Source organism: Mus musculus, chromosome 2, assembly GCF_000001635.26.
Source record: "Mus musculus strain C57BL/6J chromosome 2, GRCm38.p6 C57BL/6J".
NCBI lineage: Eukaryota > Metazoa > Chordata > Mammalia > Rodentia > Muridae > Mus > Mus musculus.
Window position 1 is genome coordinate 62,285,677 of NC_000068.7, and position 17,142 is coordinate 62,302,818.

At 36.6% G+C, this 17,142-nt stretch overlaps 1 protein-coding gene across 16 annotated transcripts in view; it reads left to right on the forward strand.

The window, feature by feature from the left end:
• Slc4a10 (solute carrier family 4, sodium bicarbonate cotransporter-like, member 10) overlaps nt 1–17,142 on the forward strand; it is a 280,272-nt gene that overhangs the window by 239,205 nt on the left and 23,925 nt on the right. For all 16 annotated transcript variants that reach the window (XM_030252258.1, NM_001242380.1, NM_001242378.1 and 13 more), the window contains 5 exons: nt 1,126–1,287; nt 3,032–3,145; nt 4,234–4,395; nt 11,080–11,331; nt 12,476–12,544. In XM_030252258.1, coding sequence (XP_030108118.1) covers nt 1,126–1,287; nt 3,032–3,145; nt 4,234–4,395; nt 11,080–11,331; nt 12,476–12,544 — 759 coding nt within the window. The remainder of the gene's footprint in view (nt 1–1,125; nt 1,288–3,031; nt 3,146–4,233; nt 4,396–11,079; nt 11,332–12,475; nt 12,545–17,142) is intronic.

Below are 17,142 nucleotides of genomic sequence, written 5' to 3' on the forward strand. Positions count from 1 at the left end.
TGGTTGTTGCTTGCTTCCGGATGACAATGTGGCCACTTATTTATTTTAAATATTTCGGAGGAGTTTGTTTTATTCTAGAGTGAACTCAGGCGCTTGAAGTTTGGTTCAGTGAAAACAGCATATCTCTAAATTTTCTTTGACTATTCCACAAAGCAAGTCTTGTTCAGGGTCACAATACCTAGATGAATAAAAATTTTCCTGGCTTCTTTAAGCTGATATTTTCTATTTGTTTTGAATACAGTAATATAATTTTTAGAATATGAACGTTTTCCAAGATGACTTAGAAATATTTTTTCCTTTCAAAATATTTAATGCTTACATAAAATGCTGTTTTTCCCCCTTGAAGTTCTTTTTGACTTTGCTGCCACCTAATGGCTAAGACAGTAATTAATTTTTTTCTTTTTCTTTTTCTTTTCTTTTTTTTTTTTAACCTTTTTTTCCCCTTAAAAAACAAAACATAACAAACAAACATAAAAGCAGAAGAAATTCCGTGGGAAAGCAGAGCAAGCATGACCCTCTCCTTGTTCATGTAGGAATTTCTTTATCATTTCTTATTTGAATTCAACAATTACCGTATACGATTCAAATTTCCATTTCTTTAAATATATATCATCATTTTTGTTATCTTTCATAGCCTTCTTAGTATTGTTGAACTAGTTTTTAAAAATAATTACTGTTCTGCACTAGTCTATAATGCCTACCACAAGAGCGGTGCATGTACCCAGCTCTACCACATAGCATTAGTGAGGCTGAAAAAACATTGCTTAGTTTCTCCATGTCTCAGCTTTCTCTGGTATCAAATATAAATGAAAATATCTGTCTATGGTGTTGGTGTGAAAAAAACTAAAATGACATATTTAAATGCTTTATTATATTTCTGATGTTAGTACAAACTACATTATCAAACTTATCACATTTAAAATATATCTGTTATCTTGAACTTAATCGATGTCAGATTTAAACCCTATCCAAGTAGAACTTGAAATCAAGTGTCATACCTCTTAAGTTCTCTGTGGGAGCCATGGGTGAGCAGTCTAGGTGTCTCAGCTGCGTTTGATAGGGTGTTAGTTTTCTGAAAGAAATGCACTAAGTGTTCTTTACCAGTTGTGTTTCCCTTCCTCTCAGGAGTGCAGATCACTGCACGGGGAGTATGTCGGGCGAGCCTGTGGCCATGGCCACCCCTACGTGCCAGATGTTCTCTTCTGGTCGGTGATCCTGTTCTTCTCCACAGTTACCATGTCAGCCACCCTGAAGCAGTTCAAGACCAGCCGCTATTTCCCAACCAAGGTACTTGGGTTTAAATATTTCTGATCCAAATATAAACTAAATATTCTACATGCTCAAGGTTAGGGGAGAGTTACTGATGGAATGACATGAACTGGTAGAAAGGTTCTGAGAGAACTGGCAAGCTAGATTTAGGTCCTAGAACAGGGCTGGGAAGAAGCCCTTTGTGACATAGCTACCAGAGGTGGCACAAGCTCTTCTGCTTTCCTTCAAACTGAAAGGTCAACACTTCCCTTCCCATGTACAGATTTGGAAAGTCAAAGCATAGGCCATATTAGTGATTGTCACTTTCTTTCCCAGGGAGCAGTGGGGCCTATGCCAGCCTGACAGGAACCAGTGTTACAGTCTCTACATGGAGAAGCCTGGCACTGTGCACTAGGACACAATTTTCTTTTCTTTTTTTAAATGCATCAGTCCTTTACCCTAAGCCACCATGCTTGTATCTGTATATTTGAGAAAGGAAACAGGGAATCAACTGAGTTCAATATTTAACACTACAACATAAAAATCTGTGAGGTCTGAGTCCACCATGAAAAGGTCCAGGATGAGATTTAACAAACACACACACACACACACACAGACACAGACACACACACACACACACTCAGACACACACACACTCAGACACACACACAGAGGAAACAAATGTTTTTCAGACTGAGGTAAATATCTCAAAAAAATTCCACTTTGGTAAACAAGAAGAGTTCCTTCCAGAGACTGCTGCTTTTTCGGTCACTATCTTCTTCACGAAAGTTAACAGGCTTATCTCCTCCACCTTTCAGCTGAACCATTCTCTATGTCAGAATCTAACGACTTTGTTCATGGGTTGCAACAGCATACTAATAGAAAGCAAATGTTACTGATAGTTTTTAAGAGTAACTACTCAAAAATGTCCTTGGAGAGCTTGGGAGATGGCGTAGTCTGTGAAGTGCTTGCTCTGTAAACATAAGAACCTAAACCCAGGGTCCAAGAACCTATGGTAAAGGGCTGGGGGTGGGGGTGGGGGTGCCGGAGAGCTGGGTGTATTGGTGCACACCTGTGGTCCCAGAGATCACAGTGAGATTGCAGGGGGAAAGAGGTGAATCCTTCGTGTGCCTTTGCCTGAGCTATTGGATGAGGTTCCAGGCCAGTGAGAAATGGGGCCAGCATCTCAGGAGGTTTTTCTCTGACTTGCACATGTGCACCATGAACTGTGCACCACTGCACAATGGCTTTCTACAATGAGAAATGGTTTGAAAAATGGCTTATATAAAGTTCATTTTATATCAAAGAAATTTTTAAATTTGCCTACATCATTGTGTATATTAGTAATTGTCATACCTTAAGTAATTAAAACACGCTTCTTTAATAAAAGCAGGTAATGCCATTTAGTGGTCCTTTGGATTCATAATGTTAAAATATAATGTGTATTCAAGAGACCTAAAATTCACCTGATGCAGGCCAGACAACTTTATTCTGTGTTCCAAATTTTCACATACTTGGGTTTATAATAGATACTTTAAATGAATATGAAAAAGAAAATGACCACCATTATTTCAGTTCAATAAATCTTTATTCTGAAAAAGTGTGGGTGAGAGACATAGATGTATTCAGACTGTAGCATAGCATAGCTAATGATACTATGTTACAATGTGCATACGGAGTAACATCATGATATTATGTCACAGCGGTCATATTCAAGACTGCTCCTGAATATTTCTAGTTATTTATAGCTCCCTCAAAGTAACAATATTTTCATTATTTTTAGGTTCGATCCATAGTGAGTGATTTTGCGGTTTTTCTTACAATTCTGTGTATGGTTTTAATTGACTATGCCATTGGGATCCCATCACCAAAACTACAAGTACCAAGCGTTTTCAAGGTGAATTTATCTAGCATGTAACATCTATCTGCTTTTCTATTCCTCTGTATCTAATAGATGATCTGTGACCCAGTATAAGAAACTTTTATGAGAACATGAGCAATATGCATTAATAGATTAAGAAATAAATTGTTGTCTGGTATTAAAAAGAATAATAAAATTGAAACTTCAAGACTGCTTAAACATTTCCTATCACCCATTAGAGTTGAAAGATATGCAAACAGTACAGCATGCCTACAAACCAAGGAAGCATTCTGAAACTGAGGGACATGCATTTTTGTGAGGGAAAACTGCAGAGTGAATAGGGTTTGAAAAACAGATACTAGGCTTGGGATAAGTATACCAACCATATTATGATGGCAGGACAGCCCTTGATGCCAGCAAATTTACTGCCTCAGCCTGTTTTCTCATCTGTCAAACAGAGCTAGGGACTTAATCGGAGAATCATTTGCTGTCATAATGAATTCCTCTGGGACTCATTTCCAGCAGCAGCCCTGTTTTGAACCTTTTGCTGAGCTTATGATATGGCTCAGTTTCTGGTTTTTTGTTTTGTTTTGTTTTGGTTTTCATTTTTCATATAGTAGCCTGTGCACACACCTGAAATAAGTTACTATATTACACCAAAACCTTCTATTTATATATCCACTAAACTAAAAGAAAGCTCTGCCTTGTTTCTAGCATAGTGTACAATGTGCAATCTTAAATGTAGACAAATTTGCATACAGTAAATAGTAGGTATTGGTGTTACTTATTAAATACAGGTATTGATTGAGAATGATGTTTTAATTAGTCTGCTGGAGTTAAAATTTGACCTCAATTAATTATTAACCCTGGAACCTTAGACAACTTACTACGGCACTCTATGCCTCAATTTCATCCCTACTATGCTATGAAGAGAAAATGGGTTAAAAGATAAGACACTCAGAGGGGTGTCCTTAGTTATGTGAATGCTCCGCGAGTTTATTACTTAGTGAATGCTCAGCCAATCACTTCATAATTAAGAGTTCCATGTTTATATCTGTATGACTTAGTTTGGTTAGGTATTCATCAATCTTGCTACTGATATCTATGGTTAATTTTTTTCTCAGCCGACCAGAGACGACCGTGGCTGGTTTGTTACACCTTTGGGTCCAAACCCATGGTGGACAATCATAGCTGCCATCATCCCAGCTTTACTCTGTACTATTCTGATTTTCATGGACCAGCAGATTACAGCTGTCATCATCAACAGAAAAGAGCACAAGCTAAAGGTATGTATTTAACATCCATTATAATACAAATGATTCTTATGCAGCTGATAGTAATTGATGGCCATAGATTCTGTCTTTAATTTGTATACATTTGTTCAGTATAGAATGCTGTTTTCAGGTTTGTAGTTTTTATTGTTTTCTAGGACACTTTGTCTTATGGTGCTATGAACATTTTGGTTGCAATATTTGTCTATCCTCGAGTCTGAAACCTTACTTCTAAAGGGGAAAAATGGTTCTAACTTTAGCATGCTTAACATTAACTTGGTGAAATGTTCAATTCTGGTAAGGAAATACTTACCAACTTGGCTTCCGTCTGGGATTCCACTATTTCTTTATTTGATGCCAAGTATGTTCGTTATTATAAGGGACCATATTTCAGATATGTTTCACTGAATTATATCATTTAAAAATTATTATTTGTTTGTAATGCCTAAAACAAAGGGAACGTGTGGCTATAAATACTATAGTTTATATGTGACATCTTTGAACATTATTGTGGATTTTTAGTACAAGTAGATTTTATTTAATATAATTATATAAATATATATGTATATATACATGTGTACATGTGTGTGTGTGTTAAGTAAGTCCACAAAATATCAAATGGTTAAAAATAGTCAGAATCAATACAGGAAGAGAAGGCTGAAAGCCTATAAGAGCCAGAGGAACAGGAGGTGTGCTGTGAGATAGGAAATGCATACCTATGAAACGCAGCAAGGACAATACCAAGACACATGCTAACATGGAAGAGGAGAACCTTACCAGATCCGTTAGTAGGCAAAGAACTACAGGGAACTAATGACTGCTGAGAGAGGGAGAATCAGTCTTTGCCAGGGTGGAGCCCCTATTTGATTTGCAGGAACCAAATGGTCAGCCCTGAAGTCACATACACATAAGCAACACTAAATGGAGTCAACAAATTATATTCACATGTGTGTGTGTGAGTGTGTGCATGTGTGTTATGTATGTAACAGTTAATAAAGAAGAGGCCATTAAGTTTGAGAGGGAGGTTGGAGACATGGCAGAAGTTGAAAGAAGGAAGCAGGAAAGGGTGGGGATGGGAAATGAAGTAATTATATTTAATTATTTTTATATCAGAATCAAAACTTGTAAAATAGGACATACATAATCTTATTTTGTTCTGACACTGAAGAAATTGCCAGTTACCTCTGCATGTCTTTTAAACTCAAGAATTTTTGCTGAAGTAACAACTCTTGTGCTATGTACAATTTTAGAAAATATTAGGATAATTAAAATGTCTGTGTAAACTATTTCACTGATATAACAATAAGCATAGTTATAAGAATGTACAATTATTTGTAATAAATTATATTGAGGAGTTTGCAGTAAATATTAGAGAGTATGAGCATTCCTCATTCTATTGAAAGCAATTTTAGGATGAAACTTCTTTTAAAAAATAATTAATTCAACTTGCTTGTGGTTTTTGTTGAATAAAATTTTTAATTATTGAAGATATATAATTTACAATTTCACAAATTCTTAATACTAGATATTGTGACTAACTCTTGAAATTCCAGCATTTGGGAGACTGAGTCAGGAGGATAATCATGAGTTCAAGGCCACCCTGACTACATGGTAAAACTACATTATTGAACAGCAGAGGTAGTCATGCAGCTCTGTAGTCAATAAAGCACAATGCAACAAAATGTATTACCTGCTACACTCTAAAATCTAGGAATCATTCACAACTGTACATCTTGTTTTTCCCTTATTTAAAAAATAAAAATATCTTTACCTTTCTGTTTTTGTATGAGTTAGATTTTAAAAACAGAGAATATGAAGAGTTAAAGGGAAAAGGGAAAATTCCATAGTCCATCAATCTGAAAGTGACATTGCACATCCTTTTCACACGAACATAGGTAGCTTTTCTTTGGTTCTAGGGATGCATAAACTCAGGGTTTTAAGTGCAGTGTGCCCAGCTCAAATGTTGACACAGTGCACGGAGTGCCTGCTTTTTTCCACATAAGACCATTACTGTAAAGGCCATACCAACTACTTAATCTGAATGATCATTTTAAATGAATGTATTTCATTATATTCATGTTTAACATTGAATGGAAAGACTGATATTTAGGTAGAAAGTAAGATATAAAGTCACTGTTTGCCTTTCGAAGAGTAGAGTAGATTAGCCTTTGTAATAAGAGGCAGAAATGCCACTGGCCTGCTGAAGCTCGGCTGTCTATACAGGCTGTCCTTAAACTGCTCTAGGTAGAGCTATTTTTAGCCCGTAGTGGAATCATGTTTAAAAGGCTAAAGGTAGAGGAAGACTTGCTGAAGTTGGTACCATCCCCTCAACTATTAAATGCCCTCTGCTCCTTCTTAGAGACTCATCCTTGTACGTCCCAGGCCCTTGCTCTTGCTCCTCAGTCTTCTTACAAATAGAGTATGTCCTTGACATTTATAACTGTTCCAAAGTTCCAAATCAGTACATTCATTTCCTCCTTTACACTGCGTACAGTTGCTAGCATACAGTAGAATGTTCTTCTAGTGTTTCTTCAAAGTACTCAAATAGGTAGAATGGAATAAAGAAGTACAACTTTTAATATCCAGTCCCTGAAATAAACACGACCCCGTATGTTACATTATTTCTTTTGTTACATGAATAAATCAGTATATATTTAACTTTTTAAATATAAATTTTAAGTCAGCATGGATTTAGTGAACAACAGACTGGCTTCATCATACTGTCTGTACTCCACAGTAGTCAGTCTGTCCTCAGCCACTGCACTGTGAGCACTCTACACGCATAGTGTTCAAAACAGGGTCCCTCCAGCATTGTCATACTTTAACATAAATAAAGCACCATTATTATTAAATATTATTTGTCTATAACCATTTTCTCCTATATGTTCCACTATGATGTACTCTGTTGTTGCTGATTCTCCTTTTGACAACAAAATATTACTTCTTACAATACCATTTATTAGGAATAACAGTTTGTCCGTGGCTATTCTCCTTGCCTATTGAAATTTTTTTCAGAGTTTCCTGGCTTTGGCATGAGCTTCATGTTCATGAAAAGATGTTCCCTGAGTATATTCCCAAATCACAAGCTAACTATACTTCCAGCCTTTATTAATTTTTAGTTTTAAGCTCCTCACAACCTTGGTTGGAACATCATTCCATGGACTGTGTTCTTTCATTTCTGCACAAGCATGTGGTAGTCAATGCAGCATATATCCGAGTGCATACCGTCTCTTCATCATCTTAGAATCTTGTCATCTTAGCTCTCTTCCAAATGTATTATAGAGCTTTTGATTTTTCTGCACCTCATTTCCAGAACTAGTCATTTTCATTCACATAATACTTTTCATAACATCAAAAAATGTTTTCATAATAGTTTTGTACTAGTAAATACACAATAAGGAGTTGAGCTACTCAGACTATCCGACTCATTGGTTAGGTAACTTACTATACCCAAGAACAAGGGAGCATAAGTTAGCAAAACTCCACATCACACCACTGGCCTTTGTGTCATGCAAACATTAAAGTAGCCACAAAAATAAAAATATGACCAGGAAAATTAATATATATTATATAGATGCGCAAATAAATCCATCCACTCTCTAGAATTTAGGACTTCCCTGTAGAATTGCTGGGGGCGGGGTAGGCAAAGATTAACTAAATCCTTTTCAAAGGCATTAAAAACAAAAGCTTGGTTTTGTTTAGAGCATACTCTGTGAAAGTGGAAATAAAGCGAGACATTATTTGTAGAAGAGAAAGTTTCTGTTAAGATACAGCTCTGGGATTTTCTACATGTTTCTGTAGACAGTTCAGGCTTCTTTTGACATCATTTTTAATAAACAGCAATACAATCCCAGATCACTGGAGCAAATGAATGCATTCACAGCATTCATTTGGCACCACGTTCCCTTGATGACTATGGCATTTGATATGTTCTTTTTTGCCCTCTTTGTCAGCCTGGTTCCTCATGTCAATCTATAGTCTTTTATGTGGTTAACGTGACAGATGCAGGAAATTGCTGCCAAGTTTGAAATGATTTCTTCAGCAGTGGCATCTGGGTATCAGATGGTCCTCTTGGCTGGCCTCTTGTCTTGCTGCATGTTGGTTTTAGTGGGGTCTGGTGTAGCATCACCTGTTGCTATGCTCCCTCTTCCTCCCATATGTCCATTTCCCATGATTCAAGGATGAATGTGAGAATAAAAGCTACAGTTCTGTCTTTATTTTGAAAAAAAAAAAACTACAGAAATATGTTACAAGGTGCAGAGGTCTCTCTCTGACAAAGGATACTTCCCTTTGGCTGGCATGCCTAATCAGCTAATAATTTGTTTGCAACGAACAAGTTTTTAAAAACATTTTAAAAGAAAGGCAAGAAGAAGGATGCTGATTAATGAATGGAAATGTCAGAATTGCCTTATCTCCTTTGGTTTGCATTAAGTCAAATTGTACTTATTGTGCAGCATAATTAAGGGAAATCATGTATTCATTTTAAAGACAGAATTGTTCTCTCTGAAATAATTATCTTGCCTACTTCTAGAAATCCAAAATTCCACTGTTTACATTTATTTAAACAAACAATAAGAGCCATAGGAAATTATTTTTAGGAAGAAGTCTTTCTTTTCTCCATATTATTAAATTTAGTGAATATGGATGGTTAGAAATTAAGGATGTGCTAAAACGACAATATTGAAAAGGGAGGGGTCTGTCATCTTTTTTCTTTTGTGTCCCCTGGCACTTCTCATAAATACAAATTCATTTTTGGTAGTACCGCAAATTTAAAACAATTCCAGAGGCACAATTGCATTGAATCCCCTTGGGTGCAGGAATTTGGGTAGATTCTAATTCACACTCTGATTTGCACTCCCTAGAACAAAGCACTCCTATAACTGCTTCAGGCGCTGCTCTTTAAGATAGTGAGTTTCATGCTATTAACCTATAGCTTATGAAATGTTTTGCTGAAGTCTTTTTCTTATGCATGTTTGATTATGCTGACGCCAGGATGGCTTCCCATTTTCTAGATCTCCCTGGGTGTTTTATTCTCACTACCAGGCCAAATGTAACTGCTCTATTTATTCTATAATTATAACTATTACATTAGATTTTAATATGTGTTTCAAGAATATATGTTTCCTTGTTTTAAAAAAGCCATTCTACTCAAGAGACAGAGGTAAGAGGATTGTCAAGTTCAAGATATATAATGTGTATATAATGAATTATAGGTCACTTGGGCTACATAATGAGAATAATGAGACCCTGTATAAAGAGAGAGGGAGAGAGAGAGAGAGAGACAGAGAGAGAGAGAGGGAGAGGGAGGGAGAGAGAGAGGGAGAGAGAGGGAGAAAGGAGGGAGAGAGAGAGAGGGAGGGAGAGGGAGAGGAGGGAGAGAACGGGGAGAGAGAGAAAAGAATTTCAATCTGTAACATCTATTGATTGTCTCTTGTCTGTTAATAATTATGCTAAGAAACTATGGAAAATACTGAGAAATGATTTGATGTTATCTGTCCTTAAATTTGGATTTATTATAGTAGAACCTAGCATGTACTTGGTATTTATGATAGAGCAGACACTACTCTCAATCACTTCTGGAATTAAATAATTTAATTATCATAACCTAATGAGATACCTTTTATTGACATTATCAACTTCTCTCAGCTCGGAAAAGGCACAAGAGAATAAATGATTTACCTAAGGCCATTGTTGAGCCTTTATTTATTTTATCTGTAAATTTTCACTTTAAATATATTTTTGAATATAGATTCTTCTATCATATAATATGTCTGGCCACAGTTTCCCTTCCCTCCCCTCCTCCAAGATCTACCCTCCACCACCATTTCCTCTTCAGAAAAGAGTAGGCTTCCAAGAGACAACAGCCAAAACAGGAGAAAACAAAATACAGTAAGACAAAGCAAAAGCCCTTATATAGAGGCTGGTTGAGGCAACTCAATAGAAGAAAAAGAACTCCAAAAACTGGCAAGAGAGTCAGAGATACACATGCTACCACTGTTAGGAGTCCCACCAAACTAGCAGCCATGACATGTACACAGAGGACCTGATACAGAGCCACACGGGCCCTGTGCTTGCTATCATTTAAACCCAGCGATGAGTTTCCAGAACAGACACTTTTGGTCGTTATGTTGCATGAACTTTGATGAAGTAGTACTGAAAATAATAAAGTCAGAGCCAAGTCACAATGTAAGTCAAGATTTTTGCCACCTCTGTGAACAGCAGTGCACTTCAGCATCTTTGGTTGTCTCCTCAGAGACCTACCCAATCAGCCAGTCAAGAGCAGTCTCTGAACATACTGGCACCCACTTTACTTACTTAATTTTCTGCCTCATTTGAGTGCAGAATAGTGATAATGGAGCGGGATTACAGAGGAGGCAGAAACACAAATGCTGTTATTTCAAGGGATGGCTGGAATCTCTGGTTGTTGAAAAGAAAACAAAATGAGAATAAAATCATGGGGCACTGAGATAAACGTGAGAATAAATAAGAGCAGTTGGGCTCTGTGATACTATATTTTCCAATAAGACATGATCCCTGAAATGAGAGCACGTTATGGTAGACAGTATCTTAGAACTTAGCTATGGAGCATCTGCTAGGAAGGCCTCTCAGTACTGTCAGGAAGTGGTTTCTTTTCTCAACCAAGCCAAGTGGCCGTGTTGGTGACACCATTGCTTTCTCCTTCTTTTGTGTCTTTAACAGAAAGGTTGTGGCTATCACCTGGATCTGTTAATGGTGGCAGTCATGCTCGGGGTCTGCTCCATTATGGGCCTGCCATGGTTTGTGGCTGCCACAGTTCTCTCCATCACTCATGTCAACAGCCTCAAGCTCGAATCAGAGTGCTCTGCTCCAGGAGAACAACCCAAGTTTCTCGGCATTCGGGAGCAGAGGGTGACCGGGCTCATGATTTTTATTCTTATGGGTTCATCCGTTTTCATGACCAGCATTCTGAAGGTAATGAAATCATCATTCATATGTTTAATATATCATTTTAATATAGGCATCCATATGTAAACATTGCACGGCATGAGATAAAAGTGATAATTAAAAAAATGTTTATATAATTCTCCTTCACTAATGATAAATGAAAATTTGTCCTGTTTTAGAATCCTGAAGTACTTTGAAAGTACAATTTTGATCTACTCTCTGGCAGTAACAATTTTGATTTGTAATTTTCATGCCATGGAACAGATTACAGTTTCTACTAAACTCACTGCACTTCCATCCAAATTCAAGTTTCTAGTATTTTGTCAATCTGTATATTGAGTATTATTATTCAGTCTGTAGAGTGAATCTTATTGTAAGTAGGTGGTGTCGACAGGACAATGAGCATGCCTTGCTCACCCAGACAGCTTTATATTTTGACGGCCTCACAAAACACAGTATTAGTAATTTCTACACTTAAAATTATTGAATTAAATTTGAACGGCGGTAAAGACTGATGGTTTTTGTCATATAATTCTGGAAGGTAGTCTTACAGCATGATAGCTTATCATTCATTTTGATTGCTGAACATATTAAATATTAATTTAATTGTTTCATTTATACAACTTCTTGTATTTAATCATTGAAAACTCTTATTTATATTATATAACTAATAGAATAGAGGATAAAATGAGCTAACCCAATAAAGAAAATTTGAACAGTTCACCTGTTAACAAATATTTGCCACAATGAAGGACCGATTTGTAAAAGGAAAACTTCGCCCCTTACCTTTAATCCAAATATCTTACTATTTTAAAAGAGAATGGAAATTGTCTTTAAAGTGGCTAAGAATGTTTATTGTGGCTCGATAGAGCTTCCAGTACCATTGCTTAGGAATCATGTGGGTTTCAGAGAAGGTTAAATTCTTATAGCTACACTATTGTTAGCATCCCCCTTCAGATTGGAGTAACTAAGTTGCAGGCAGCATAAGTCACTGCTTAGTGTTACAGGTATAAACATGCTAAGGTACTGTTTGAAGTTACATCTTCTGATTCTGAGCTACACTTGATTCTAGCATGCTTTCAACTGTCCTTTCCCCTCGCTGATAGTTGCAAAACTGAATGACCGTGTGCTGGAAAGTAATGCCAGGCATTCTTCTATTGTTCTCTTATAGTTTATCCCCATGCCAGTGTTATACGGAGTGTTTCTTTATATGGGTGCTTCGTCTCTCAAAGGAATTCAGGTAAATTACTTTACTCTTACAGACATGTCTGCTGTGACTTAACATATAGATGCCCAGTCACATGACAGCAAGGCTCATCTGAGGACAGGCTTTCCGACCATATGTAAATTTTATGAAAATGGCCAGAATTGTAGATGCTAAAGCAGATTTTTCTGCTAAGTGGGCATTCTCTCATTTATGTGCAATATCCCCCCAAACATGAGCAACCTTAAATTACTATGTACACATGTGTAAGTTCTTATGTGTGTGCATGTGTGTGTGTGTACACATGTGTGCATACTTGAAGGGACAATGCATGTACGTGTAGAGACCAGAGGATACCAGTGTAATTCACCACCTTAGAATGGCCAGGAAACAATCCCAGTGATTCCTGAAATGTTTCTATTTGTATTTTCTCAGAACCAGGATTACAATCAAGTATCACCATGTCTGGCTTTCTTATGTGAGCTCTGAGGAGCTAACCTCAGTTTTCATGCTTATATGGCAAGCACTTTGCCAGTTGAGTTGCTGTTTACCATAAATATATTAACACTGAAAAGTTTGGGTTTGATCACCTTTTAGAAAATGAATTAAATTCATTTCAAAATATATACAAATGCCATTTTTGATACTCTATCAAGCCATGTTTATGGGACCTATCCATAGCAAAAGAAAAATACCTCATACAAAAGACAAATAATTTCTTCAAAAGAAAGTGTTTGTTGCATGCAACATATACTGTTAAGTGTTAGAAACGGGCAATTTTCCAGCAGCAATGAAGTAAAGCACATTTGTTGAAAATTCATAGTAAAAATGATCACAAAAGAGACATGGCAAAATGATTATAATACAAAGGAAGGGAAAACCTGCCATGTGTTTATAAAGCTCTGAGCTGGGGTTGGATCAAACCCTCAAGGTAGAAAGCTAAAAATAATTTGCCAATAGAGTAATATCCTCCCTACTCTTCTTTTTCTTTGATGTTTGTTTTTCTTCTCTTAAAATTGCATAATGAAGTTATTTTGAAAATTAAGCTACGATAAAGGCATAACACAAGGAACATTTAAATGTAGGGAAACTATGATTTCAATGTTATCTGGATAAATATTTTAGGGATTGTGTTAGTTTTATTTTTGCTGCCTAAGATGTTACTATGTAATTTCGTAGGTAAAGCAAGGAGTATATATTATCTCAATATTTTCAAGTCCCGAATATGGAAGATTAGCTGTGTAGTTCTGGGACAAAATATATTTTTTCTGGTTGACAAGGATTGTCAGCATCTAGAGATTTGATGGGGTTGTAAGATCATCTTCAAGATGCCTTAAAACACGGCTGAGGGCGACAGGCCTTACTGGCTCCTCTCCTTTTCTTATCAGGTGTCCCCAATACTTACGAATACTCACATTGGAGTTTTCTTCTTTGGAGTGAGAAATACAAAAGTGTTGGGGGCGTGAGGGTGAGGGAGGGGGACAGACAGAGACAGAGGCAGAGAGAATGCTCTTTGGTTTACTCTCCAAAAATCACAAGTGGTCTGTCTTTCGGGTTTTTCTGTTGGTTCAAAATGAGCCACCAAGTCCATTTTGTACAAGAGGAAGGAAGTTACACTTCACTTATTGAAGAGAGTCAAAGAATGTGTAGACAGATGTATAAACCTCCTTCCGTTCACTCTGAATCTTTGAGGGCTATTGGCATATTGTTTCTGCTGATTTCCTTTAGGATGCTGTTACAGTTTGACCAGAGAGCAGTCCCTCAAAGTCATGTCCCACCAAATTAATGACGAGAGACTTTATGAACCAAGAGGGTTTATTGTATTTCTATAGCTGAAATACATGAAAACTTGAGAGAGGAAAGATTTATTTTGACTCATGGTTTCAGATTTCAGGCCATCACAGCAGGGAAACTCTGGTAGAGTAGCTCTGTCCCACCAGTTGGAATATGTGGTAATGGTTGATCACAAGGCAGCGAATCAGAAATCAGAGAGCGTGGTGCTTAACTATTGGCTGAATATAACTTTTAAAGGCCCGGCGGCCCCCAGAATCCTTTTGATATGCCCCAAAACTTACTAACGGTTTCATAACTTCCCAAAGCAGTACCACCACTGGAGATCTGAACATGAGCCTACTAGGAACGCATTTAAGAATCAAATCGTATCTGACAGGACACAGACATAGGTGACAGGGGCCTGTTAGCATGGAGGTAGAGATTAGATTTTTCACTGCCACAGTGTAAGAATATAGGAAGCTGTCAAGAGCTGGAAGAAATAAAAAAAGAAAAAATGTTCTCTCCTTGACCAGAGGGATGATAGTCCTGCCAAAATCTTGATTTTGGACATCTGGCCTCTGCAACTGGACAATACATTTTTTATTGCATTAAACCAACATGCTGTGGTAATTTGTTCTACAACCTTCAGAAATGAATACAGATTTCTACGTAAATGTACCTTTGAATTAGCTTGGTTTATAACAATAACCTTCAGCCAAAACACTTCATTCTCATCCGAACAGGCTATGTTGAGGCTTAATTATTGTACAGATCTTTTTAAACTAAAAATAATAGGAAGTATAGCATTTACTATGGCATGGCTACTCTAAATGCTGATCAGAACAGAGAGGAGTTCGATCCTGGCAGAGAAATAAGAAACACCATGTCTCTGTCAGAGGAAACTGACCACCTGCCTTTTGACTTGGAGAGGAGCAGCGTCCTGACCTAAGGATAGCGTTGGCTGTTAGACCTGAGGCAAAATGTCAACACGAGGCTGTTGGAGACACTGAAGTATACAAAGTGTAGGGACTCTATGCCTCTAAGAGGGGAGGGGAAAATAGACAACTGTTGTGTTTTGAAATTTTACTCAAATAGGATTTAATGTGCTCATAAAGTATCATGTATAAAATGTCTTCCAAGAGAATTAGTTTAGTAAAGGTTTTCATTTATTTGTTTTTCTGGGGATTTTTTTGTTTTGTTTTTTTGCCTTTGGCAAAAGTTTCAATGAGTAGTGATTTCATCTGTAAGTAGAAAGCATTTATTATTAGGCCTCAGGCTCACATAAATATAACAGCAGGAATTTTAAAAACAAAATGAAGTAATTGTGGGTAGAATCAGGCAGACTTTCTTCTAATTCTACTCAAATGATATTTTTACCCACATAGTTTGGAATTAAACAAAAATGTCAAGTTTTAGAATTATTTGGAATGTGATCCTTTCAAATGGACTTGTGAGAGCATCTAAGTCCTCCAGTCAAGTTTAATGAGTATTAAATCCCAATAACGAACTAGAAAGCCAAGGCACACTTTGACAAGTCTCACACTGGGAAACAGAACTGGTAAATTTAAGTGAACAGTTGAAATTCCTATTGGGAACTGAAGCTAACAGAATGGGAAGATATTGCATGCTGCTATTTGGACACGATGAAAGCCAAATACAAATCTTAGAATATATTTATCACAATTGTTATTCCTGTAGTAATGATAAACAAAGCAAGCACATTAGTCATCTATGATAGATATTTCAAGGAGCATGCTACTTTGTTATCAAGCAAATTGGAGGAATCTTCATGGCACCTGGCTTTTTGACACTATATAGAAACTTACTATGTAGGCTTCTCACTGTGAAATATGGCAGAAAAAACAGATCACAATGTTCTCATGAATGCTGTTTCTGTATTCAAATATATAACCACATCTATATTCATTCCAACATTTCAGGGATCCAAAGTGAAGCAAATGTGCCACTTAAACAATAACAATTGAAGCACCCACTCGCTGCAGCACACTTATGCAACACGCAACTCCCTACCCAGAAGGCTAGCTGGGGGATTCTATAGGAACATTCAGTTGTAAGCTAAAGGATTTTATTTCTTTCTATTCTTACTTCCCCTGTGCACAAGTTGTATCTATTTAATGGTTCCTAAAATTTAGAGATAGTTATAAAGTAGAAAAGGCCAGCACACACACCACACACACACACACACACACACACACACACGTAAGCTAAGAATGAGGATTGAAGTTAGTGCTGTCATGTGTTTCAGCAAATAACTTTGGGAAGTTATGAATGAATATTAATAGATGAAGTAATGCACATAGGATTATAATTTAGATAACTAAAGAGTGGTTTACCACACACAAGACAGAGCACAAGTGAGCAGATAGATTTGTGTTGTTTCATGTCCTATGATACTTATCCCATATAAAACTGGGTTTTTACAAATCAGGATGCTCTAACCCTGACATAGGACACTTGTTTATCTGCATAGTAAATTCTGAAATATTTGATGATAGTAACTGACATTTTTCTTATGGTGGCTAAGGAATATTTTATTTACCAACCTTCTTTTAAAGAGCATATATTATTTTATCATAAGGAACTTTAAGATACAGAATAGTGACTGACAGTGATCAAAACCATTGTTTTCTAAATAATCACTTCTTATTGAAAGTATTATAAACAACAAAATTTGCCTAAAGACTAAACAAGTGATTCACACAAAATAAAACTATTGCATAGTAAAATTAGTTATCCAATAAAATAAATTGGAGTAAAAATTTATGGAAATGCAGTTTATAAAATAAGTATAGTTATTTTATCTACCACTATGACAAAATTGAAATAGAGATAATACATTG